Source organism: Boeremia exigua (genome assembly GCF_020726555.1).
Source record: "Boeremia exigua strain MPI-SDFR-AT-0100 chromosome Unknown C7974scaffold_14, whole genome shotgun sequence".
Taxonomy (NCBI): domain Eukaryota; kingdom Fungi; phylum Ascomycota; class Dothideomycetes; order Pleosporales; family Didymellaceae; genus Boeremia; species Boeremia exigua.
In genome coordinates, this window is record NW_025763531.1 from 1,178,852 (window position 1) to 1,197,906 (window position 19,055).

Genomic DNA, 19,055 nt, shown 5'->3' on the forward strand with positions numbered 1-19,055 from the left:
GCGTCCAAATCGGGCCCGCCGTAGGGGGCGAACATCGCGCCTTTGACCCCCGATCATACCCCCAAGCTGCGCTGCTTGCGCGACGTGTTCCATACAAAACCTGCCGAGAATTATCTGCTCTATCGCGCCCCAGCCTTTGTTTCTGCATTTCTCGGCTTGCGTTGCTGCACTTGGGGTCATCTTAGAGTTTCTTAGGGTTAACTCGCCAAGCATGGAGCTCTGCTAGAACGCGCAGCCACCTGCAACGCCAACCGCAGCGCAGCACCGCAAGCGACCGCGTGCGAGCAAGATAACAGTTAGCAACATGCAAGAGCGCTTCTGCTACCTCCAGCGCTATCAGGTGCTAGTCTGCAGGGAGCACGCTACCGGCATACAGAACGTCGATGTGCACCTGCGCGACCAGCACGGCGTGGCAAGCAAGGAGAGGGAATGCATCGTAGAGCACTGCCGGCAATGGCGGATCGCCGCGCCGCGAGATGTTGAGCTGCCCGCGCCGCTGGGGCCGCCGATCGAGCAGCTGGGCGAGCCGTTGGACGTCTATCGATGCAGGATCACCAGCGACTGCGGCTTCTGCACCGCAAACAAGAGCAGGATGCAGAAGCACTGCAGCAACGCGCACTAGGCGGCTTGGAGCGGCAAAGACGTGTACTTTACTAATAATAACCTAGTATATCTCATATACTAAGCCTAGCCATCCAGCTATAAGAAGAAAAAGCTATAGTAAGTAATAAAGCTAATAGAGGTACTAGTAGGGTCAGGGCTAGAAGACTAGTAAGGCGACATTTGAAGAAAGACGCTCCTTATTGAGCACAGTAACTAACGCGGTAGGAGTAGGAATTCGCATGGAGCACAAGGGGGTAAGCAATTAATTGCTTTAAGAGTTGCAATGGGTTTAAGTAGTGCAGGGGAATTAAGATAGCCTGCAGAACAGCGATCTGAGGCTGCAGAGCCGCGAGGAACTTCTGCATAGATGTTGAGAACCAAGAGGCTTACGCAAAAATGCAGTAGGGTTTCTAAGGTTAGTATTTCGCAGCTATAATAGTATTTAGATAGAGCGTTGTAGTATAATTGTAAGAGATATAAGGTAACTAATGCCTAGAATAGAAGTATACTGCGTCTCTTATCTCTTGCACACTGCGTCTCTTATCTCTTGCATACTGCGTCTCTTATCTCTTGCACACTGCAGGTCCTCCCTTGTGCCTTAACATTGATATCTAAAGTCTTCTTCCCTTGATCTTACCTCTAGCTGTGCCTTCTAGGGCTAACCACCTATTAAATTGCCTTACCGCAAGGTAGATGTCTAGGAGCTCCCCCCTTACTGGTTTTATAAGGATGTTAACGCTTTAGGAGCGAACGTAGTGCTAGATTCAGGTCTTTAGGATGGTGCTGTCCAACAGAATTAGGAGGAAGCCTAAGTTCAGGCCCTTATCCCAGTCCTATAGAATACTAATATCTTTGCTAGGGACTATACTATTAGAAAGCAAATTAGTTGATGGGCGGCATCACGGAGACCGACTAGCAATCTAAATCAACACAGGTTAGACTGAGATGAAACGCACAGCTGTGGCAGTGTGGATCGTTGTGCCTGAATGCATCGCGAAATAGCTTCCTTCTCTATGTTAGGATCAGTACCTGTTGCGCAAAAGGTGTACATATAGGGGAAGGTACTCTGCAGTTAAGCGGAATCTCAGCGGTGCAAGCAGTAACAGTTATAGTCTGCAGTTTAGGAGGTCTAAGGGATCGTAATACTCCTAGCCGTTGATCAGCAGAGCGGCGCCCTGCTTGTAAACCAGGAGGTCAGTCCCCTCTATATGATTGTAGAACATCAGTCAAGCTTTGGGCGCAGACTGCAGTTGCTAGGATCATAAGCCTCCCAGCGCAGCATAAGGCACGGTTGGTGCCTACAGCATCGCAAGGAGGTAGCAGAGCTAGCGCTCGGATTTCTACACGGAGAAGGCACAACTAGCGCTTAGTTATGTTAAGTGGAAAAAGTGCGACTAAAAGCAGGAACTGTGAGGGTGAAACGTGGCTAGAGCCGTACTATACTGCAGGTTACTGCGAACTTTCTACTCCATCTCTCTTGGCAGTGCCCAGTCTGCAACTAAGCCCTGTTCGCAACTGAGCCCTTCTTGCGTGTGAGCAGGGGGCGGTATGCTGCATCTACGCGAGGGAACTGCACCTGATCGGATCGTTGGCCCTGGTCCCGCTCCTAAACTGGACCCTAGGCCCTCTACTCCACGTTCTTCTGTGTTAGGGAGACTGCACCACGAACTCGGCCGTGAATACAGACTACTCGAGTCATCGCTAGGGCTCTTCCATAGCCGTAACGCAAGCAAACGTTCCTGCTCCTATTCTATTAAAGCGGCGTATAAAGGTCGAGGCCAAGCACTTTCCAAGTCTAGGCTAAGTTGTCTTGTAGGCTCGCGTTTCTACTGGAAGGGGCTTCTATAATCTACTGGCGACTTGTCTATAGCAATAGGCTGCTCTTGTATATAGAGGTACGGCGTGCGCACAGCTTCTAGCGCCTCTATGCCTTATAGAGCTTGGTGCGCGCTGCATGTTGCGCTCTAACTGGCTTGTTTAGGGTGAGCAACCTAGTAGCTATGAACCTAGCTGCTACGCGCAACGCTGTTATATGCTATTGCGCATCTAAACGAGCTAACAGATGCTTTTAATATGTGCAGGTCCTTCTTAGGCACAGGTAGTGGATTCTGGCGGTGTCTAATAGGCGTTCTATCCTGTTTCCTTAGCCTTCTATATTAGGATATAAGAAGTGCTATATATAGAAGGAAAGCAACAGCTATAAAGACTAAAGAAAGCGTTACATAGAGCAACAAGCAGAAGGCTGGTGGAGTAGAAGTAGAATTTAACATTGTAGCAGGCATTGTTAAGGCTTTGCCTGCAGGTGTAGTAACGTGCGGCAAGGGAGCGGTCATTGTGCTGCAGAGGAGGAAGGATAGACTAGAGTTAAATGCAGCCCTTAGGAAGAACTCAAGAGTAGTATTAGTGATTCTCTTAGAATGTTGCTAGCAATACAACGCAACTATAGGTCTATGTAGTTGCTGCGCTTAGGGAGACAGTCTCTGCAGACACTGCGCCCCCTTGGTCCTTCTCGCGACACTAGGTCTTCTACGCCAGGTTATCTAGCAAGTTACAAGAAAAGATCGCAGGCACAGCATCAGGGTTTAAGGAGAGAGGCGTAGGCAGCGTATTGGCCCCACGCATAGGACGCGTAGCCGGCGCTTAGGGAACGCAAGAAGCATAGTAGCGCAGCAAAAGGGCAGAAACGTCTTTATATCTAAATATAGTCTCTTGCGCTATTGCCCTGCTACTTTATTTGCATACAATCCTTAGGGAGTTTCTTTGTCTTCTCTCTATCTTGCAGCAAGAGAGAGATCGCCGTAGAAGACTAGAGGAAGGCCGGTTAAGAGCTTGTCGTAGAAGCCTAGAGACCTTTATCCCTCCTGCTGTTCCTTTGTCTTATCCTACTTAAACAACCTAGGTCTGCGTAAGCTACTTCAGGCGGCAGACATTTAAATAACATATTGCACGTGCACTTATAGTATCTAGAGCAATATACTATAGTTTGGCAGGACACGTGTTGTTTCTAAACAGCGATAGTAATACAAAACAATCTAAAAGGTAGCATTAACTTTCTAAATTGCTACTGCTGGAACAATAGCAGCGCTTGTCCACTATGCATCTCTACGCTGCTACCTCCTTAGCCTGCATCGCCGCTCGGGATAGTACGAGGCCCAAGATAGGGACAAAGACAACCTTGCTACCCTGCGCTGCGGCGCTTTGTCTGCGTAAGTGCTGACTAATATAATAAGCGTTATAGCAAACACCATTGTTAGGATCGGCGCTAAAAGCTAGCTATTAGTATAATGCCTTTGTCTCTATCTGCATTGGGGCACACGTACTTATATTCTATATTGCCCTCCCTGCGAAATCCTCTATGCTTCTTGCAACTATTTACCTCTCAGGTAAGATATGCGTCAATCTCATTCTCTATCACTTGCTGCTCTAAGTCTGTTATGCTCCGAATGCTAAAGTACCACTAGCTGCCGTTTGCAGTGTCTATAACGCAGGTTCCACGCTCCTGTCTTCCTACAAGCATGCCCTGTAGGAACTTAGCAACATTTCGAATGTTATTGTGTGCTAGTTAGGTGTTTATGTTTCGAATTTCGTTATTGTAGCACTTAGCAGAAGCTAAGGGGAGAAGGAGAGGGCTAAGGAGGATAACGGCTTCGTAGAAACGCATCTTTATTAGGAGCAGGGTATAGTAGTAGTCAAGGCGGGCGAATTAAGGCTTAGGTCTTTAGAGACTATAGAAGTAGAAAGGACTTTGTTTATTTATTTTTAAATTAGGGGATGTCTCCTCTTATATAGCAGTGCTCTGAACAGCTTCCGCCTAAGTTAGCCTTAACAGCGCCTAGGGCGCAACAAGGAAATTATAGGACTAGTTGCCTTTCTTGTTCCTTTTCTTAGGGATTGTTGATATTGTAACTATGCTAGGGTGTTGCGGTGTTGCAGTGCTGCCTGCTTACTGCTGTCTCACTCTATCGCACTGTGCCTCTTTTTGTTGCTTGACTGCTTAACTCTAGGCGACAAGTGTTTATAACACTGAATATATCTAATATAAGCTACAAGCTATGCTATATATCTAGGAACAGGGTATAGACAATGCTGCTGCACAAGCTTGTGCCTAGAGAAGACACAGCTACACAATCTGTCTATAATAGCTAGTATAAGTCTGCTTCTAGTATAATATGTAGTATAAAGCTTTAACAGCTAGCAAGTCGAGATAACTAGATTGTCTACGTCTTTATCCTACTACTAAAGGCCTTGTTTTGCGCCTACAGTTAGCATAAAGCTTCTCCTAATCTTCACCAGCGCAATGTACCTAGCTATTGGCGGTTGCAGCCTACTTTTGTCTACAGCGTTCAGCACAGATCTAAACGAGGCCTTGTTATCTACTTAATCTATAGAAGGAGTAACTAAAGCAGCGCAGTATAAAGACGTCAATTTGACAAAATGAATAGAATAGTCTTAGATTAGCATTAGCGCAGCTTGTGTACGTGCATAAAAAACATCCTGTACTGCACCTTTGCTAACCTTCCCTACATAGCAAACGTGCGTTATAGCTTAGGCAGTATCTCTAGGTGTAACCTACGTCTTTTAACAAGGATTAATACTAACTAGCGTCTTCCTATCTTTTGCTCTGTAAGTGCAAGCTCCTTAGGCATTTGTTCCTGCAAGCTTACCCTACTACGCAGGGCGCTATTAAACTGTTATTTGTTTTATAATACGCAAGTAACAGTAGAGAATTTTGACAGTTATTTAAAGACCTGGTTGGAGGCATCATAGATTGCTTACGTGACAGGCGGTTAGGCTATCTTTAGTCTTCTAAGGAATAGAAGGCTAACTAGGCGAAGGAAGTGCGTAGTAAATTTAGTTAAAAGGCAGGCGACTATCTAAGCTTAGCAGGTAGGCAGGCGTATGCTTGCTACACTAGAAGGCAAGCAGACAAGGTGCCCTAAAGTATTTAACCAAGACATTAAGCATTTGTCTTAGACTATTTGCATTTCTACAACCACGTCCAGTATCCTGGCACATGCACTGCCTCTACTATCCTAAATAGTATAATGACCGCATCGCGCACTGGCTAGTGTGAGTGGAAAAGATTGTTGCGCGCAATCTTGAGGCATCTAGTAATTCTATTCACTGTTACTTGAAGCGCATAGAGAGAAGCTTGCGTATAGAAATAGTTAGACTGCAGCAGGTACATATTGCCGTTATCCTACTCTTAAACTAACTAGAAGCGTATAACACGCTCTACTTGAAAGGGAAAGTGGCTGTTAGGGAACTTATCTAAGTAATTGCTTGTTATATTACTGTTGTCGCCCCTAACTCTATCAAATCGGATCTGTGTTCCAACGTTTAGGCTGCTGTACCCTATCTATTCATCATTAGTAAAGAATGTAGGCTTAGTCATAGTGCGGAGATAGCAAGTGCTAAATTGTTTAAGTCTATCTGACGCAAAGGGTGCGGGTAGCTCACAGAGCGTGGGCAAGGGGATTGTACAGGTAGCTAGCAGCAGCAAAAGCCTAGCCACGCTTCTAGTGCATATAGCATTATGCGCAAGCGCCTAACACAGCTCCCTATAGAAGAATCCTACTACGCGATTCGCTAGGGCGTAGAGAATAATAGCCTGACGCTGCGGATTTGTTGTCTCGCTGCCATATCCAACGTGGTTGGCAAGAGGCAACTACCGCACAGTCTGCACAAGATATAGTGGTTTCTTATTGTCGCGAGGCGTACGCCTAGAGAGCATTTAAGCAGAGAGATAGAAGCTAGCAGCTTGTGCAAGGCGCTAAGCACGAGTATCACTCGAGCACTCTAGGCTTGTAGTAGAAGTTAGCATTGCTTTGGTGCAGTCGCCTACAGCAGCGTTAGTAGGAACAGAAGCGCTGCAGATAACATTGCATAGCTAGTAGAGGACAACCGTATCTGCGGACTAGAAGACAGGATCTACGCAGGTAAAGGTTGTGTTGTTAGCTAATAGCAGGGTACTTTGCAACAAGCGTTGGTTTTATATAACATACGGTGCATAGTAATCAAGTGTAGTAGCTAGCGCTCTATATCTTTCCTGTTAAGTGGTTGGCGCTTATAAGCTAAAGCATCAGCTATAATATAGCGCTTCCACGTCTCTAACGCAGGACGCGAAGACAAGATAGTGCGGTAAGAATGCGCTAGTGTAGGTTAGGCAGCAAGAAGAGCTTTCTATGTAGCCTAATTATCGCACGCGGTATAAATAGAGCGGCAGGTAAGAGTAAACGCAAGGGCTGCGCTAGAGGGTAGGTAAAGAGCGATATTCCTTAGCACTTCTACCGGCAGCGACTGCAGGCTTGTAAGGGCTGTTGGGACACAGGAGGTAGTTGTGAACATGTTTGTAGAGGAAGCAAAGAAGCGATTTAGAGGATCTAGAGGAGAGGGCAGGTTAAGTAGGCCTCTGCAGCTAATGTGTCTTGGATGTTCTTATAAAGAGATAAAGCTATTTTTAGTCAACTATGCCGCAGAAACTCGCAATATACCTTATAGACAAGTTGTCTATATAGGCAGCTTGTCTACTTTTGCCAAGACTATACTATAGTCTGCTATAGTCTGCTATAGTCTACTATAGTCTGCTATATACTGCTATATGCTAGCGCTGCATAGAGTTAAATAACTTATAATGTTATTTAGAGACCTTGTTTATATTAGAGTCAGGGTTATATCTATTCTTTTTATACTGTCTAGAGCATTTTAAAGATACTTTATTTTTTCTAGTAACTATAATAACTAATAGTATTACTTAATATTTCTATAAAGTATATACTTTACAAAGAAATATATAACTACTATATACTTGATACCTATAATAAATTATATTAAGAATATAGAGTTTAACTTTTAAAGATAATATATAAGCTTAATGTTTAGTTTATTTAGGGTTATAGGTTAATTTAACTACTTAAAGCTTGTTATATTAAGAAAAAGCTATAAATAATTCAAGTGAATATAGAGAACTTATGGTATAAACTAGATTTATTAAGTATAGTCTAGTAACTACTATATATAGATAGTGTTTTATTTATTAGAACTATCTAGTGTAGAATTGCTAAACTAGATAAAGATAGAGATATAAATAGAGTTTAGAGATTTAAACAGGGTTATAGGTTAAAATAAATTATATAGATTCAAACAGGATTATAGGTTTATATAAATTTTTAAGTTTTGATAGAGTAAGTTAGTTAAAACAAAATAGAATAATAAGGTATATTTAAATTTAAAGATAGTTAAGCTAAAGTAGCAAGGACAAGGTAATAGAGTAATAATAAGCTTAAATGTAATTTTAGACAGTTTAAATAGTAATCTTAAATAGTGTATATAGTAATCTTAGAAAGTTTAAATAGTAATTTATAATAGCATAGAGTTCTATATTAATATTAAAAAGCTAATAAGATAATAAAGCTAATAGTTAAGTATGTATAATAGTATTGTAGGGCTAAACAATAGCTTAAAAATACTCTAAATAGTAATCAGGAGAGATAAGAAAATATAGAGCTAAAAGCAAGATATATTAAATTATATAACATAGCAAAGCATATTTATAGAAATCTAGAGAAACAAGAACAAAAGTATAGAATTATATAATAGAAGAAGAAAAAGAGTATAGAAGAGTAGAACAAGAGAAATAGAAGAGTATAGAAGAATAGAATAAGAGAAATAGAAAAGAAATAGAAAAGTAGTATATATAGAGTAGAAAGAATAGAAAGTAAAAGTTAAACTAAGCTATAGTTAGAGTATCTATAATTTAGGTAGTAAGTTGTGTCTATTTCTAAGTTTATAAAAAACTAAAGTATAAAATAAAAGCTAAGTAAAAAGCTATTTTACTAAGAAGTACTAAAAAAAAAAATGAAGCAAACTAGGAACTAATATAAGCTAGAAGAAGTTATATAGAGAAAAGATAATGAATAACTAGGGTAGTTAAATTAACTAAGATGCTTAAGTTAAGAGGGTAAGCGGTGGGCCCTATCTAATATGAGGTGACGAGAGAGGCCCTATCCAATATAAGGTGACGAGAGAGGCCCTATCTAATATAAGGTGACGAGAGAGGCCCTATCCAATATGAGGTGACGAGAGAGGCCCTATCCAATATGAGGTGACGAGAGAGGCCCTATCCAATATGAGGTGACGAGAGAGGCCCTATCCAATATGAGGTGACGAGAGAGGCCCTTCTCGCAGCAAAATTAGCTTAATATCGCTTAGCGTTAGGGTTTCGCACTAAAATTAAGGAGGCGACTCGTCAAACTTCATGTACCCAACTCATCAGAAACAAAGCACTGCACAGCAATTTCGCTCATACAAAGTCGTCTTGTACGCGTCTGAATATTGCGCCGGTATTGTTGTTTTCAACAAATTACAGATCTACTGATACAGCAGGGTTAGGGTTAACTTGGGGTTAACTTAGGGCTCACGATGGAGCTAGTGTGGGACAGCCGTCTGTCAACACCGCAAGAGCGAGTTAACACAACAAGCAGCAGCGCACAACGCCGTAAAAGAGGCTTGCAAGTATCGCTTGACAATTGCGATAAGATTCTTTGCTTTTTGCAAGAGTTTGGTGTTTTAGTATGCAGGGAGCATTACACTGCTGTTGTTAATCTTAACACGCATCTCTTGCAGCATCACAGTGTGCCCGCTGCAACTCGAAAACAAGTTGTTGAACGCTTCAATCAATTCGCGCTAGTTGATGCAGCAGACGTTGAGCTTCCAGATGAGCCGGCGCGACCGATAGAAGAGCTTGGGAAACCGCTAGACGGGCTGCAGTGCAAGACATGCAGCTTCATCACTATCAACAAGGACACAATGCGCATGCACTGTAAGAAAGATCACCAGCAAGCTTGGCTAGGAGAAAGAGGCGCGCTCTATCACACTGTCAAAGTACAGAGCTTTTTCCGCACAGGGGGTTTACAGCGATACTTTGTTGTTGATTCAGCGGTAGCCGAAAATGCTCTAAACGACAACGTCGAGGTTGCAGTTCAGAGGCAGCTTGCTGAGTATAAACTAACACAACAAGAAGTCGAGGAAGAGCTGCAAACGCTAGAAGAGGCCGCGAAAACAGACAAGACAGGCTGGTTCAAGCGGACAGGCTGGTTGGCGTTCTTCAAGGATCGAAATCTTGTTCATCTGGCCCATCAAGCCCGGGCTCCCGATCGGAGCGAACACAAGCTCAAGCTAGCTGCTCAGCTGGCAGAGGGACTGATTGAGAGAAGCGTTAAGGGATTGGCTACGCTTCCGCAAGAACTCAGGCGCTGGCTGCGGAGCGCAAAGCAGAGCGAGATTGACGTGCGGCCATTAGGGCGACTGCAGAACCTATCCAATATGAGGTGACGAGAGAGGCCCTATCCAATATGAGGTGACGAGAGAGGCCCTTCTCGCAGCAAAATTAGCTTAATATCGCTTAGCGTTAGGGTTTCGCACTAAAATTAAGGAGGCGACTCGTCAAACTTCATGTACCCAACTCATCAGAAACAAAGCACTGCACAGCAATTTCGCTCATACAAAGTCGTCTTGTACGCGTCTGAATATTGCGCCGGTATTGTTGTTTTCAACAAATTACAGATCTACTGATACAGCAGGGTTAGGGTTAACTTGGGGTTAACTTAGGGCTCACGATGGAGCTAGTGTGGGACAGCCGTCTGTCAACACCGCAAGAGCGAGTTAACACAACAAGCAGCAGCGCACAACGCCGTAAAAGAGGCTTGCAAGTATCGCTTGACAATTGCGATAAGATTCTTTGCTTTTTGCAAGAGTTTGGTGTTTTAGTATGCAGGGAGCATTACACTGCTGTTGTTAATCTTAACACGCATCTCTTGCAGCATCACAGTGTGCCCGCTGCAACTCGAAAACAAGTTGTTGAACGCTTCAATCAATTCGCGCTAGTTGATGCAGCAGACGTTGAGCTTCCAGATGAGCCGGCGCGACCGATAGAAGAGCTTGGGAAACCGCTAGACGGGCTGCAGTGCAAGACATGCAGCTTTATCACTATCAACAAGGACACAATGCGCATGCACTGTAAGAAAGATCACCAGCAAGCTTGGCTAGGAGAAAGAGGCGCGCTCTATCACACTGTCAAAGTACAGAGCTTTTTCCGCACAGGGGGTTTACAGCGATACTTTGTTGTTGATTCAGCGGTAGCCGAAAATGCTCTAAACGACAACGTCGAGGTTGCAGTTCAGAGGCAGCTTGCTGAGTATAAACTGACACAACAAGGAGTCGAGGAAGAGCTGCAAACGCTAGAAGAGGCCGCGAAAACAGACAAGACAGGCTGGTTCAAGCGGACAGGCTGGTTGGCGTTCTTCAAGGATCGAAATCTTGTTCATCTGGCCCATCAAGCCCGGGCTCCCGATCGGAGCGAACACAAGCTCAAGCGAGCTGCTCAGCTGGCAGAGGGACTGATTGAGAGAAGCGTTAAGGGATTGGCTACGCTTCCGCAAGAACTCAGGCGCTGGCTGCGGAGCGCAAAGCAGAGCGAGATCGACGTGCGGCCGTTGGGGCGACTGCAGAACCCAGAGAGTCAGGCTGTGTACGCAAGCTATATAGTGAGGTTTGTCTGCTTCTATCTACGCGTGCTAGGAGATGAAGAGCAGCGGATTATGCGTTTCCGACAGCAGCGCGACACAGCTGCTCGATCCGAAAGCAGTGCGGCGTTGAGCAGCGACGAAGACAGCGAAGACGAAGCGGAAGGCAGTGAGGCTGACGACGACAGCCCGCGGCCCCGGCGCAGGACACGCAGTCAACAGGCACCAGACATGATGAAGGACACGCGCGAGCTCTTCACGTGGACAGCTGAGCAGAAGTTGTATGCGATCAGGCTGTGGGACGCGCTAGATGGCGACGACAGAGGCGCTCAGACGGAGGCGCTTCTTGCGTCTATCAGCTCGTTCATCTTCACGACGTATCATCCCGTGGCGTTGTCTACTGGTTTGATTCAGTTTCTCGCAGTGCTTGGGATTGATGTAGACACGGGCCGCTTGCGGACCGCAAAGAACTACTCGTACATGCTGGCGGGGATGGTGTACTGCGTGCGGGTGCTCGCTCTGGAGAAGCTGCTCCCAGGAGGGCAGCGCGACACGCAGACAGAAGAAGACCGCGACAGTTTTCTGGCAACGCGGCACAAGCAGCTAGCAGACGGCACGTTCAGCCCGATGAGCGAGATGATCAGCATGCTGGCGTACGGCAAACACATTGGACTCACGGCCGGCAACTCAGGCAACGCTTACTGGTCAGAGGACAAGCAGACGTTCTATCTGAACGGCCGACCGATCGTCATCCGCCGCTTCTGCAAGATGGCGCAGGACTTGTTGGCTGAAACAGAGCAGATGCTGTGGGAGCTTTGCTGGGTGGACGGCGAGGAAGAGCGGGTTACCGTTGATTTGAAGCAGGTAGTCGACGACGTCACGTTCACAAAACGACGCACGTCGTTTGTCGACGCTCCTATCCAATATGAGGTGACGAGAGAGGCCCTATCCAATATGAGGTGACGAGAGAGGCCCTTCTCGCAGCAAAATTAGCTTAATATCGCTTAGCGTTAGGGTTTCGCACTAAAATTAAGGAGGCGACTCGTCAAACTTCATGTACCCAACTCATCAGAAACAAAGCACTGCACAGCAATTTCGCTCATACAAAGTCGTCTTGTACGCGTCTGAATATTGCGCCGGTATTGTTGTTTTCAACAAATTACAGATCTACTGATACAGCAGGGTTAGGGTTAACTTGGGGTTAACTTAGGGCTCACGATGGAGCTAGTGTGGGACAGCCGTCTGTCAACACCGCAAGAGCGAGTTAACACAACAAGCAGCAGCGCACAACGCCGTAAAAGAGGCTTGCAAGTATCGCTTGACAATTGCGATAAGATTCTTTGCTTTTTGCAAGAGTTTGGTGTTTTAGTATGCAGGGAGCATTACACTGCTGTTGTTAATCTTAACACGCATCTCTTGCAGCATCACAGTGTGCCCGCTGCAACTCGAAAACAAGTTGTTGAACGCTTCAATCAATTCGCGCTAGTTGATGCAGCAGACGTTGAGCTTCCAGATGAGCCGGCGCGACCGATAGAAGAGCTTGGGAAACCGCTAGACGGGCTGCAGTGCAAGACATGCAGCTTTATCACTATCAACAAGGACACAATGCGCATGCACTGTAAGAAAGATCACCAGCAAGCTTGGCTAGGAGAAAGAGGCGCGCTCTATCACACTGTCAAAGTACAGAGCTTTTTCCGCACAGGGGGTTTACAGCGATACTTTGTTGTTGATTCAGCGGTAGCCGAAAATGCTCTAAACGACAACGTCGAGGTTGCAGTTCAGAGGCAGCTTGCTGAGTATAAACTGACACAACAAGGAGTCGAGGAAGAGCTGCAAACGCTAGAAGAGGCCGCGAAAACAGACAAGACAGGCTGGTTCAAGCGGACAGGCTGGTTGGCGTTCTTCAAGGATCGAAATCTTGTTCATCTGGCCCATCAAGCCCGGGCTCCCGATCGGAGCGAACACAAGCTCAAGCGAGCTGCTCAGCTGGCAGAGGGACTGATTGAGAGAAGCGTTAAGGGATTGGCTACGCTTCCGCAAGAACTCAGGCGCTGGCTGCGGAGCGCAAAGCAGAGCGAGATCGACGTGCGGCCGTTGGGGCGACTGCAGAACCCAGAGAGTCAGGCTGTGTACGCAAGCTATATAGTGAGGTTTGTCTGCTTCTATCTACGCGTGCTAGGAGATGAAGAGCAGCGGATTATGCGTTTCCGACAGCAGCGCGACACAGCTGCTCGATCCGAAAGCAGTGCGGCGTTGAGCAGCGACGAAGACAGCGAAGACGAAGCGGAAGGCAGTGAGGCTGACGACGACAGCCCGCGGCCCCGGCGCAGGACACGCAGTCAACAGGCACCAGACATGATGAAGGACACGCGCGAGCTCTTCACGTGGACAGCTGAGCAGAAGTTGTATGCGATCAGGCTGTGGGACGCGCTAGATGGCGACGACAGAGGCGCTCAGACGGAGGCGCTTCTTGCGTCTATCAGCTCGTTCATCTTCACGACGTATCATCCCGTGGCGTTGTCTACTGGTTTGATTCAGTTTCTCGCAGTGCTTGGGATTGATGTAGACACGGGCCGCTTGCGGACCGCAAAGAACTACTCGTACATGCTGGCGGGGATGGTGTACTGCGTGCGGGTGCTCGCTCTGGAGAAGCTGCTCCCAGGAGGGCAGCGCGACACGCAGACAGAAGAAGACCGCGACAGTTTTCTGGCAACGCGGCACAAGCAGCTAGCAGACGGCACGTTCAGCCCGATGAGCGAGATGATCAGCATGCTGGCGTACGGCAAACACATTGGACTCACGGCCGGCAACTCAGGCAACGCTTACTGGTCAGAGGACAAGCAGACGTTCTATCTGAACGGCCGACCGATCGTCATCCGCCGCTTCTGCAAGATGGCGCAGGACTTGTTGGCTGAAACAGAGCAGATGCTGTGGGAGCTTTGCTGGGTGGACGGCGAGGAAGAGCGGGTTACCGTTGATTTGAAGCAGGTAGTCGACGACGTCACGTTCACAAAACGACGCACGTCGTTTGTCGACGCTCCAGGCAACAAACTGCAAGGCGGGCTGGCTTGGATGCTTAGGAGAGCGATGACTACAGCGGGCGGGCTGCGATTAACGCGTGCGGACGGGCAGTGGAGCGTCAAGGCGGTGCGGCAGTACATGCGACAGATGGATCGCTTCTTGGAACTGCTGCTCTGCAGCGTGCACGTCACGTCAGGGCAGCCGGGGAGGGGATCGGAGATCACGACGATTCGGCACCGCAACGGCGTACTGCAGGACCGCAACATCTTCGTCGTGGACGGGCAGGTGATGACAGTGGTCCGCTATCACAAGTCGCAGTCGCAGTGGGACAAGCCGAAGATCGTGCCGCGCTTCTTGCCGCCGCAGCTGGGGCAGGTGATGGCGGTGTACTTGGTCTACGTACAGCCGTTCCGCGAGTATCTGACGCTGCAGGTGCTGGGCGGTAGCTACAGCGACTACGTGTGGCACGACGCGCAGGGCGCGTGGGACACCAGCCGGCTCACGAGGGTGCTGAAGCGCGAGACAGGGAAGAGGCTGGGCGTGGTGCTGCACACGCTCGACTACCGGCACACGGCAGTAGGTATCGGGCGAGTCAAGGTGGGAGAGTCGTTCAGCAGGGGCTATCAGGACGACGTTGGCGAGACAGAAGAGGCGGAAGTGGACGATGATGGCGAAGACGTTCTTGAGCTGCAGAACTCACGCACAACCGCAATGGGGGTAGGCAACTACAGCGTGCCGATGGATATCGTGAAGCATCTCAGCGTGCGGTCCGTTGATGCGTTCCGGCCGCTTAGCGCAGCATGGCACCGCTTCTTAGGGGTGGATGGGAGCGCAGCGAAGCCCGTAGAGCCGAGCAGGACGACAAAGCGACGGATGAGCAACAGCACGTCGTCGGCGCTTGTTGGGCTGCCGAAAGAGAAAGAAGTGCGGTTTGCAGACCCGCGAGCCGACGCGATACACAGGGGGCTGCAGCAGGTGCTAGGCAAGCAAGATGTTGGCTTTCGATCGGTGGAGCAGGAGCAGGCTTTGCACGCGGTGCTGGAGAAGCAGACGCCGCTCATCGTCGTGCTTCCGACGGGCGGAGGCAAGAGCTTGCTGTTCACGCTGCCGGCTTGCGTGGAGGAGCCGGGGGGTAACGGTGGTCGTTGTGCCGTACCGGGCGCTGATTGAAGATCTAGTCAGGAGGATTCAGCAGTGCGGCGTCGAGTGCATGGAGTGGAAGCACGGCGAGAACAACCCGGCATCTGTGGTGGTGGTCAGTGCAGACGTAGCTGGCGACATAACAAGCACTGGCAACTTTCTTGGCTACGCGCGGATGCTGAAAGGAAAGGGGCTGCTGCATAGGGTGGTGATTGACGAGTGTCATCTGGTGTTCACGGCGAGGAATTGGCGAGAGAAGCTGCTGGCGATGAAGAACTTGCGGCTGCTGGGTAGTCCGATGGTGATGCTGACAGCAACGCTGCCGCCGCTGCAGGAGGGAGAGTTTGAGGCGAGCATGCTTGTGCGTCACGCAACGTACATAAGGGCAAGCACGGTGCGGCCGAACGCGCGGTACTTTGTGTCATGGTGTCAGCGCAACAAGCTTGAGGAGACAGCGCTGTTCATGTGCAAGCGGTGGGCAGAGAAGCTGCGGCGGAGTAGACAGAAGGGGGTGGTGTACTGCAAGAGCAAGGTGCAGTGCGAGCGACTCGCGACGGAGCTGGGCTGCGGACACTATCACGCAGGGGTGGTAGATCGCGCAGACCGGCTACAGGAGTGGGTGGAGGGGGGCGGAATGATGGTGGCGACGTCGGCGCTGGGGACGGGAGTGGACTTTGCTGGCATCGTGTACATCTTGCACGTAGGCACACCGTGGAGCATGAGCGACTTTGCTCAGGCAAGCGGACGCGGGGGACGAGGAGGAGAGCAATACGATGTGGTGGTGCTGGTGGGGCACGGGGAGGTGGAGCAGGTGATGGAGCGAGAGAGAGAGAAGATGGACGTGCTCGCGATGGGGCAGTTTCTGATCGGCAGCGGGTGTCGACGAGAGCTGATGAGCTCGTATCTGGACGAGCGGGGGCAGAGCTGCGGGCAGATTGGGGCAGCGGGGTGCGATCGATGCGGAGAGGGAGAGGAGGTATGGATAGAGGAGCAGGAAAAGTGGTCGCAGGAGTGGGGGGTGGTGGAGGAGGCGTTTGGGGAGCTGCGAGAGGGGTGCGCGATATGCTGGGTGGTAGGGCAGCAGTTCAAGACGGCGAGGGAAGAGCAGTGGAGAGATCACAAGGCGATGCAGTGCACGGCATGGAGTAGAGGAACAGGGATGCAGGCAGATCAGTTTCGGGTGAAGATGCGGGACCGCACGGTGAGGAACAACTGTCGACGGTGCTGGGTGAGTCAGAAGTACTGCGCGACGGGGGAAGGGATGGACAAGCGGTGTCAGTGGCCGAACGTGGTGGTGCCGCTGGCGTTTGCATCGCGGTTGACAAGGGGTGGGATCCGGGCGATGGGAGAGCTGGGGTTTGCAGAGACGGGAGACGAGGCGTACGCTGGGTGGCTGGGAAAGCCGCACAGGTCGGAGATTTGGGGACAGATGTTTAGCAACGCAATGGCGATGGCGATTAGGCTAGTGTTGGAGGGGTGGGGACGAGAGGGAGAGGAAGAGGAGGGTAGCAGAGTAGAGTAGCAAGCAGGGGAATGGATGAAGCAATGGGTGTATATGCGCAGCAAAGCCGTGATAAGGTATTGGCAAGAGAGTAACAGGGGGGTGGGTGGTGGGCCCGTCCGGGGCAGAAGAAGGGGGGGTGGGTGGTGGGCCCGTCAGGTGTCACAAGCAGCGGAGCGGTTGGGGTGAGTGGGAGAAGAAGGGGGGGTGGGTGGTGGGCCGTTCAGGTGTCACAAGGAGTGGAGCAGCAAAGGGAAAGAGAGAAGAGCATAGCAAGGTGTAGCAAGGTGTAGCAAGGTATAGCAGGGTGTAGCAAGGTATAGCAGGGTGTAGTAAGGTATAGCAGAGTGTAGTAAGGTATAGCAGGGTGTAGCAGGGCGTGGTAAGGTATAGCAGGGTGTGGTAGAAGGCTAAGCTATAATAAAATATTACAAGTTAAGAGAAGAGGAGAGTAGGTAGTAGGTAGTAAGAAAAAAATAGGTAGTAGGTGTAAAGAAAAAAGTAGGTAGTAGAAAAAAAAGAATAGGTAGTAGGTAAAGAAAAAAAGATAGTTATTAAGTATAGAAAAAAATAGCTAGTAGGTATAATAAAAAAGTAGGTAGTAAATATAAAAGAAAATTAGAAGAACTCAAGAGAGAGAAGAAGAGTACATGGAGTGGTAAACAAGTTAGTAGAGTATATAGACTAAAGAAGTATAGTAAAGTAGTTTATTGGAATAAGTTAGAATAGATGAAGTTGATAGAAAAAAAGGGTGGTAGTAGAGGGCTAGAGAAGAGAAGAGGAAGGCGGTTAGAGTAGGGTAGAGTAGGATAGGATAGGGTAAAGTAGGAAGCAAATAAAGTTGTGTAGAGAAGCAAGAGCAATAGAGGTGCAGGCAAGAAAGGAGAACAGGAGCAGTAAGCAGCAGAAGAAGAAGCAGCAGTTGGAAGCAGGCAAGTATATAGAGAGAGAAGGAAGTATATAGAGAGAAGGAAGTATATAGGAGAGAGAAGGAAGTATATAGGAGAGAGAAGGAAGTATATAGGAGAGAGAAGGAAGTATATAGGAGAGAGAAGGAAGTATATAGGAGAGAGAAGGAAGTATATAGGAGAGAGAAGGAAGTATATAGGAGAGAGAAGGAAGTATATAGGAGAGAAAAGGAAGTATAAGTAGGAGAGAGACGGAAGTATATAGGAGAGAGAAGGAAGTATATTAGGAGAGAGAAAAGGAAGTATATAGGAGAGAGAGGAAGTTATAGGAGAGAAAGGAAGTATATAGGAGAGAAAGGAAGTATATAGGAGAGAGAGGAATATATAGGACGAGAAGGAAGATATAGGAGAGAGAAGGAAGTATAAAATGGAAGAGAAGTAGAAGGGTAGATAGTAGGCGCTTTAGGTGTTTACAAGAAGTAGAGCAGCAAGGGAAAGAGAGAAGAGCATAGCAGAGTGTATCAAGGTATAGCAGAGTATAGCAAGGTATAGCAAGATATAGTAGAGTGTAGTAGGGTGTAGTAAGATATTGCCGAGCGTAGTAAAACGTCGAGTATTATAGGGTGTAGCAGGGTATAGTAGAGTATCGTAAGGTATAGTAAAGTATAGCAAGATATAGTAGAGTATAGCAGGGTGTAGTAAGGTATAGTAGGGTAGAGTAAGGTATAGTAAGGTATAGCAAAGCATAGTAAGAAGTAGAGTATAGTAGAGTGTAGCAGAGTATAGTAAAATATAGCAGGATATAGTAATGTATAGTAGAGTATAGTAAGGTATAGTAGAGTATAGTAAGGTATAGTAGAGTATAGTAAGGTATAGTAGAGTATAGTAAGGTATAGTAGAGTATAGTAAGGTATAGCATAGTAAAGTATAGTAAAGCATAGTAGAATATAGTAGAATATAGTAGAATATAGTAGAATATAGTAGAAGGCTAAGCTATAATAATATATTATAAGTGAGAAAAAAAGAAGAGTAGGTAGTAGTTATAAAAAAAAGTAGGTAGTAGGTATAAAGAAAAAAAAAGGTAATAAGTATTAAAAAAAGAAATAAGTAGTAAGTATAAAAAACAATACAAGAGAATAGAGAAGATAGAAGAAAGGTATATAAAATAGTAAATAGATTTGTAGAGTGTATAAATACAAAAGATATAGTAAAGTATTTTAATAGAATGAATAAGAATAAATAAAGTAGAGAAAAGAAAGGAGGGAAAAGGAAGAAGAAAAGAAAGAAAAAAAGAGAGAAAGAGAGAAAGAAAGGAGGGAAAGAAAGAGGAAAAGAGAGAAAAAAAGAGAGAAAAGAGAA

At 47.4% G+C, this 19,055-nt stretch overlaps 1 protein-coding gene across 1 annotated transcript; it reads left to right on the forward strand.

The window, feature by feature from the left end:
* Positions 1-304: 304 nt before the first annotated feature.
* Positions 305-1,086, forward strand: C7974DRAFT_428880 (uncharacterized protein; the record flags this gene model as incomplete). The annotated part of the gene is made up of 1 exon (XM_046144617.1): positions 305-1,086. The coding sequence occupies one exon, from the start codon at positions 305-307 to the stop codon at positions 620-622; it is 318 nt and encodes a 105-aa protein (XP_045991901.1). The 3' UTR covers positions 623-1,086.
* Between the last annotated feature and the right edge of the window lie 17,969 nt (positions 1,087-19,055).